General features: G+C 45.9%; 1 protein-coding gene across 1 annotated transcript in view; it reads left to right on the forward strand.

Annotated features, from left to right (window-relative positions):
• Window positions 1–215: 215 nt before the first annotated feature.
• Window positions 216–8,142, forward strand: part of Entpd7 (ectonucleoside triphosphate diphosphohydrolase 7) — a 45,717-nt gene continuing 37,790 nt past the window's right edge. Inside the window, exons 1-3 of the mRNA XM_031390390.1 lie at window positions 216–462; window positions 762–864; window positions 1,599–1,781. Of these exons, the coding sequence (XP_031246250.1) occupies window positions 857–864; window positions 1,599–1,781 (191 nt within the window). The 5' untranslated portion in view covers window positions 216–462; window positions 762–856. The remainder of the gene's footprint in view (window positions 463–761; window positions 865–1,598; window positions 1,782–8,142) is intronic.

Raw genomic sequence — 8,142 nt, forward strand, 5'->3', positions numbered from 1 at the left:
AGGAATGCATGGCTGTGGTGAGCATCCCGAGACCCACCCACAGGAACGGTAGAAGCTGCAGCGGAGAAGGCCACCCGCAGAGAGCTGACCCTGCTGCCGTCTGTGGCCTCACCGTGCCGGCTGCGGGTCCCAGCCAGCCCTCTAGGCGGAGCCTGGCTGCGACGACTTTCCCATTGGCCGCGGCCCGGAGCCCAGGGGCGGGCGTTTGTGGCCAGGCACTTTTGGGGATTGGCGCCGTAGTGAAGAGACGCTCAGTGTGTGACCGCCGCGGTTCTGTCCGTGGCTCTGGCTGCGCGCAGGGCGGGCCTCTCCCGGTCCCCTGCAGTCATTGGCTCGGTGCGGTTTCCTTGGGGACGTGGCGCCGCTGGCGGCCGGGCCTCCTTCCGGCTGTGTTGGGAGCCACGGGGAACGGCTGAGGACCAGGCCGGGCTGTGCGGAGGGACGAGCGGGCCTCGGGATCCCGTGAGTGGAATTGCGGGAGAGCTGCGGGACGGAGAGGGACGAGGAGTGGAAGCGGGGGTCCCCCGTCCGTACCGTCTGGGGTGGAGTGCTCCGTGAGCACGGAGCCTGTCCACAGGAAAGCCGCGCAGGAAAGCCCCGCGCTCGGGATGCACGGTGGGGTCCTCTGGGCCCGTGGGAGGAGAGAGAGCCGACACGGAGTGAGGGTCAGTACCATGGGAGGGAAGGGTGCAGTCACTGCGGGGATCAGGTCCTTTGGGCACTGCTGGAGGCATGCCTGAAAGCCAGCCAACCCTTCCCAGGCTGCAGGCTTAGGAGATGCCTGGGACTAGGAGGCCACCCTCTCAGAGCAAAAGGAAACGGAGGTGACAGACGTCGAGACCACTGAAGGGAACCCATGGCTAGGTAAGGTTTGCACCGGTTATATCTGTCAAGGGCCTCAGTGGAGGGTGGTAGCAGGGGCAGGGGAGTAGGGGAGGGTAGTCACCGGGAGGCTAGGTGAGGTTTGCCCTGAGGCTGCACCTAAATTTTGCATTCTGGTCTGGTGTATGCAAAGATGTCAAAGCAGTATTCATTGGAAAGGCCAGTTCAGTCATTTCCAGCCCATAACCTGAGGTCTTGAAAGTAGTCAGTGGTTGTCTCTGAAAGGTGGTTGAGTCAGGGCCAAACCCAGTTTTTACTATGTATCTTTTAAAACTAATTTTAAGAAAAGGTCTTCTTGGGTTGTTAACATTTAAAAAAAAATCAGTTAAATAACTTTTGTAATTGTCTGGTTGTTTGACAGCATTGCTAGTGGTCATGTTGCAGCTTCTCTGATTAACCAGTGTTAGGAAGTGCTCCCCCACCCCCGGCGCCCGTCCCTGCCCCCATGCCCTCCTCCTCGTGATTTTTCCATTAATACTAGATTATTCAAGCGTAGAGTTTGGAAACAGCACATCATGTCTTTCTAAACTGCATGATAGAAACAGTAAGAACTATACGGGTGCTTGTCTTTTATTTGCAACTGGGAAAACCAAAAACCATTTAGACTTCTCTCACATGGATTTTACCTTCAGGGCATTCATCTAGTTTTAAAACCGTTTTAAAGCAGTCATATGTAGAGAGTTTTTAGGACTTAACAAATGTTTGTCCCATTCCAGGATCAGTTTTTCCTACCTCTGCCCAGCCTCCTGGTACTTCACTGTGCCCACACTGAGCCCATTTCTCCGTCAGCGGGTGGCATTCCTGGGACTCTTCTTTATACCTTGTCTCCTTTTGATTCTTTTAATCATGGATTTACGACACTGGGCCACGTCGATACCACGAGACAGACAGTATGAGAGGTAAGTCAGCTTTTGATCAATTGGCTCAGACTGGATTTGAAGTTAAAAACTTATTTTTGCAGCGCAGGGGACTTCGGTCTTGCACATGCTTGGTAAGCATCGTGTCACTAAGTTATATCCTCACCCTCTTTAAATTTCCCTGGCCTAGAGTTGACCTCCAACTCACTCCGTAGGCTCATCTTGAACTTGCAGCTCAACTTGAATTTGGGTGCTGTCAGCTTACAGCTCATCCTCTTGACTAATGGGACTGTAGTCTGTGGCACTAGACTTGGCTGACTTTCTTTTTTAAAAAAAATAGACTCTTTAATGCACTACCTTTGACTCCTGAGAGATATATTTTTATTAGTAAAATTGCATGCCGTTCATTACATAAGAAAGTCCTAAGTCCCATTTTGGCTACACTCAGCTTTAGTTCAAGAATGCTGATGCTGTATTTCAGCCATGAAAGATAGCTTTCTACTTCCTTGTCTGGGCGGACTGAGGCTTACTGGGTGACCCATGCTTAGGATTGCTATGCTCTTTTGATGAATTGACTTCTCCATCTTTGTTAAATGGGTCTCTTTATCCTTGATTTCATTCTTTGCTCTGAAGTTGACTAGCCTGAGATTCATATAGGTATTTCAGCTTTCTTCCAAATCATGTTAATGTGATTTTATTCAGTACTTTTAAATTTGTCTTTAAAAAATATTATTATTATTTGCATGTGCATGTCCTGTGTGTACGTACTTATGTGCACCACACGCCTAAAGAGGACAGAAGGTGGTGGATCCCCTGGAACTGGCATGATGGGTGGTTGTGAGCCACCGTGTGGGTGCTAGGAACCAAACCTGGGTCCTCTGGAAGAGCAGTCAGTGCTTTTACCTATACAGTACCGCGAGTATGTATGTGTGCATGTGCGTGTGCGCGCACACGTGTGTGTGTGTGTGTGTGTGTGTGTGTGTGTGTGTGTGAGTGTGTGTGTTTATCCATTCTGATTGTGTGGGTAATCAAACCATCGACGTTTTGTCTGTTAATTGTATTTAGACCTGGTCTGTCTTATCATCTGTGTGTGTCATATTTGTCCATCCCCCTTTTCCTTTGTTCTTTCTTTGGAATTGAGTACTTTATTTTATGATTCTATCTTGTCCTCTTTGTTGGATTAATCAGATATAATTTAATACCTCTTAATGGTTGCCTTAGGGTTTCTAGTGTGTAGCTTTATCACATGGCTTGACTTCAGGTGATGTGTTATAGCCGTCTGACAGCAGGAGACCTTCTGTCTGCCTTTCCCAGAAGTCTTTGAGCTATTGTCAGACATTTCACTTCTACAAATGGTGTAAGTTCAATATTATCTTAAACAGTCCATTATCTTTTCAAGGTTTTTTTTTTTAAGAATTAAAAAAACAGGGCTGGTGAGATGGCTCAGAGGTTAAGAGCACTGACTGTTCTTCCGAAGGTCCTGAGTTCAAATCCCGGCAACCACATGGTGGCTCACAACCATCTGTCCAGCTACAATGTACTCATATACATAAAATAAATAAATAAAATCTTTAAAAAAAAAAAAAAGAATTAAAAAAACAAAACAAAAAAACTTGTGGTTTACCCATATGTTCATCCATGTATCTCGCATCATATTCCCGTTGTCTTAAAAAAAAAAAACCTTTTTCCCATTCCTAGTAGGGTGAGTCTATAGGGGGTAGATTCTTTCAATTTTTAAAAAATTTTTTGTTTTTGACAAAGTCCTTGCTTTGCTTTCATTTTCCAACTCATGTAGTGATCGTTTTTTTCTTGTTGGCTTACATTCCTTCTGAGACATCTGCTGCCGTGTGTATCCTGTGTCTCCTTTCCTCCTGAGAGCTTTCCCGATGTTCTCCTAGTGATCTGAAGCTGTTTGACTGTGCTGTGCTTGTTTTCTGAGAGTTTCTTCATGATGAGTGGCTCTTGCTCAGGAGCAGTCGTGTGTGGAAAGCGTGCTCTGCATGGCGCTGAGGTACAGGGGTGACCATTAACATGACCCTTAGATTTGTAGATCTGTAAGGTTAAGAGTTTTGAAACCAAATTTGGAAAGGTTTTGGCCATCATCTTCTCATCTATTTTTCTGTTCTCCTTCAGGGACACTGGGTACACGTGCATTGAGCCTGGGTGCTTTCCCCAAGCTAACTGATGATAGAGGGTCTTTCTTTCTGTGTGTTTTATTCTGGATATTTAATTTCTCTTTATTTATTTATGTAATTTTTTAATAGGGTCTCATTAGATTGTCCTGGGTAGTCTCGGATTCTCTATGTAGCCCTCGCTATATAGAGATCTGCTTGCCTCTGCTTCCCAAGTGCTGGACCTAAAGGTGTGTGCCACCATGCCTGGTTTATTAATATGCCTTCCTTAATGTTTCACATACTGTTAATTCTGTCCAGTGAAAGCAGAATATTCTTTTTTCACAGAAAAGTTTTCTGAATTATTTCTTGTGCTTTCAATGCCCCATCAACTGCACGAGAAGGCCCGAATTCCTTTATAGAAAATTCATGTTTTAATGAAGGCCTGTATTCTTTTATAGAAAACTCATATTTTTATGTTTTTATATGAATTTCTGTTGAGGCTACAGAATTAAATGATATTATAGTGTATTAATCATTTTCAACATGGCTTTCTTTCTTTCTTTCTTTCTTTCCTTCTTTCCTCCTTTTTCCTTTCTTTTGAATTGTTTCTTAGATGTGTATCAGGGAACTTTGGCTCCAAGTAATAACTCAGATTGACTTAAGTAATAATAAGTATAAAAAAAACCCTTATTGGTGCATATCACGTGATGTCCAGAGACAAAGAGGCCATGGTACCCGCCACATTAGCCGGCAGGATGGAAGTTGCAGTACTTCCCCATCTTGCCTTTTACAAGATTATTCAATGGTTGTAAAATTGCAGCCAATAGCATCCAGGGCCACAGGTATCCTCCTTCAGGTCCCGTCACGAGAGAAGCAGGCTCTGTAAGGCCCTTTCATAGTAAGGATGGCGGTGAGTCTTGCAAGAGTCCTCTAGCAGCACTTGCATTGAAGCTTTTTGTGGTCAGAATTGTGACAAATGCTTGTTCTTATGTCTCATGGGTTCTGTCCCCAGAATTTCTCATTTCATATTTCATGTTGTCGTTCGTCAGAATGTGTTGCAAGCCATGATGGGCAGGTGCTGCTTGTACGTTCAGTTTTCCTTCCGCTAGAGCTCTTGTGCATTTGCAGTTTGGAGGTATCCTTTCCAGGAGAGAATATACTGCTTGCGGCACTACAGTAGTCACACAGAAAAAGAAATTTGTCAACTAAAATCACAAGTTTTATATCTAAGTCCACAAGTTGTATTTCTTTGCTGCTTAATGGGGTTTTCTTGACGGTCATTAGCGCAGCTTTCCAGTGGCCGACAGCATGATCTGATTGGATTCCGTATGGACTAGCTAACATGGCGAGGGTGAACAGTCAGAGGACGAGTAGTGGGAGCTGTAGGGTGGACAGGTAGATTAGGGTCTGGCCGGTTACAGTATTGGATCAAGGGTGGGGATAAGAGCAGGAAGTAGGAATGGGCGGAACTGTTCCAGATTTCAACGTAAGGGTAGAGAAAAGGCTTAGAAGGGAGGTGTGTTGGGATTTGCTCTTTAAAAAGGCTCAGTGGTGGTGGTGCACACCTTTGGACCTGGCACTCGGGAGGTTGAGCAGGTGGATCTCTGAGTTCCAGGCCAGCTTGGTCTACAGGTCTTGCCCTGAGTTCCTAGGCAGGCAGGGCTACACAGAGAAACCCTGTCTTGAAAGACAAGCAAGCAAACAAACAAACACGCTCAAGTTGATGGCATTGTGGAGAATGAATTGGAAGGAAATAAGAAAGCAGAAAGACTTACTTGAACAGAGAGGAGGGTAGCCTGAAGTTGGGTGGCAGCAATGCAGATATAGCAGAGTAAAACCTTGAGTACACTGTAGGGGGTACAGTGACCCACTGTGTCTTAAGCAACCAGGTCCAATAGCTAACTACTTGTTAGGTTGGTTTAATTGAAATGAGATACTGTGGAACCGTGGGACACTCACATTATCCACTGGAAGGACATTACTAAAGTCCTAACATCCTGAACCGATTCGCTCAAGCGGTCAGCAGCTGTGCACCCCAGAGCTTATTGTTATTTAATTGACAGCCCGGTACACACTGCCACTAACAGCTGTGTGCTATAAATTCCTCTTGTGGCAACCTCCACGAGGCGTTTGGGGGTCGAACATTCTCTGAGAACCTGCCATGGGTTCGCAGTATTGTATTAGACACTGGGGTACAAAGATGAGAAGAACGTGGCTCCTGAGCAGAGTTCATGACCTCATTAGACTGCAGAGCCCGGTGAATAATTGAGATAAGTCATTTAGAATCAGGAACAAAGTTAATCATAAATGAATCGTAAGAGACCCATGAGTAAGCAACCAGATGGGCTACTGTAAGTTCATGTTCTAAAAGTGCATGCACATAGTGATAAGATAGGGCCTTTCATACTGCTTGCTTTTCTTCCTTGTTCTCATCCTCCTCTTCCCCTCCCTCCTCCTTGTCTTCCTCTCCCTCCTCCTCTTTCTCTCCATCCTCCTTGTCTTCCTCTTCTACTCCCTCCTCCTCGTCCTCTTCATCCTCCTCTCCCTCTTCCTCTTCCTCCTCTTCTCCTTCCTCCTTGTCTTCCTCTCCCTCCTCCTCCTCTTCCTCTTCCTCCTTGTCTTCTCCCTCCTCGTCTTCTTCATCCTCCTCTCCCTCCTCCTCTCCCTCCTCTCCCTTCTTCTTGTCTTCCTCTCCCTCCTCTCCCTCCTTCTTGTCTTCCTCTTCCTCCCCCCTCCTCCTCTTCCTCCTTTTCCTCCTCTTCTCCTTCCTCCTTGTTTTCCTCTCCCTCCTCCTCTCCCTCCTCTCCCTCCTCCTCTTCCTCCTCTTCCTCCTCTTCTCCTTCCTCCTTGTTTTCCTCTCCTTCCTCCTCTTCCTCCTCTTCTTCCTCCTTGTCTTCCTCTCCCTCCTCTTCCTCTTCCTCCTCTTCTCCTTCTTCCTTGTCTTCCTCTACCTCCTCCTCTTCTCCTTCCTCCTTGTCTTCGTCTCCCTCTTCCTCCTCTCTCATCTTACTGTTTTTTTTGCTTTTGCTTGTTCTATAGGCAAGGTTGACCTGAAACTCACTGTATTCCACCAGCCACTTCTTTCCTTTGCCAGTGTTTTAATTAGCATGGCTCTCGCTTTTCACACAAAACCAAAGATTACAGCAAAGCAGAATGGTGGCCACTGTGGGTTCAGGTGGTCGATAGACGCAGGTGCCCTAAAAGCGGTGATAACTGGCATGTGAGGCATGTGGCCTTGGCGGTGAGGCCAAGGAAGAATTTATTAAAAACAGCCGAAAACCAAGTGTTGTATGGCATGCTTACATTTCAAGCCTAGGGAGGGAAGGCTGACTAGGCCACAGAGTAAGAGCCTGTCTCAGAAGTACTGGGAAAAATACACTGAATAATACAAAATTTCTGCAGTATCTATCATGGTAAACAGTTCTATTTTTTTTGTTAAAACTTTTATTATGCAGTCTGATAATTGAGTTAATGGCGATCTTGAATAATTGCTTTTAGCCTTTGTATCTTTAAATCATTTAGGGACTTATAATATATGTAGATGACAAGGCCCCTCTGAAATGCAAAGGCTTCTAATACGCAGCCTAGTCGAGAACGCTCATTAGAAATCCTTGGGGTGGTATTGTGGTTTTAGGGTTAGTTAGCCCTAATCCTTTGTTATGTGGGTAATCTTGGGGAGATTTCTTAATTAGTTCTACAATCCAACTTATCTTAGTGCATAAAGTGGGAGTAAAAATGATTTCTTTTTTCCTTTTTTCTTGTTTTCTTTCTCTCTCTTCCCCTTCCCTCCCCTCCTGCCCTTCCTTCTCTCCCTCCCTCTCTCCCTTCCTCTTTCCCTCCTTCCCTCCCTCTCTCCTTTCTTCTCTCACTCCTTCCCTCCATCCCTCCCTCCCTCCTTCCTTCTTCTTTTGTTTCTTTTTCTTTTGAGTTTTCAAGACAGTGTTTCTGTGTGTTCCTGACTATCCTGGAAAAATTTTCCCTGTAGACCAGGCTGGTCTCTAACTCACAGATCCACCTGCTTCTGCCTCCCAAGTACTAGGATCAAAGGGGTGTGCCACCACCTCCCGTCTGTGAAAATGTTTTGTCTTGTCATTTGAGTTAGGAATAAAGCATTTAGCCAGCTGGGGTGGTGCATGCCTGTCACCTCAACACTTGAGAGGTAGAGATGCTGAGACCCTGCTGTTGAAAAACAAAACTAGCAGCAAATAAAGAAATAAAGCCCTCTCCACCAGCCGAGCAAGATGCCCAAAGGAAAGAAGGCGAAGGGGAAGAAGGTGGCCCCGGCCCCC

Source organism: Mastomys coucha, unplaced genomic scaffold (genome assembly GCF_008632895.1).
Source record: "Mastomys coucha isolate ucsf_1 unplaced genomic scaffold, UCSF_Mcou_1 pScaffold21, whole genome shotgun sequence".
Classification (NCBI taxonomy): domain Eukaryota; kingdom Metazoa; phylum Chordata; class Mammalia; order Rodentia; family Muridae; genus Mastomys; species Mastomys coucha.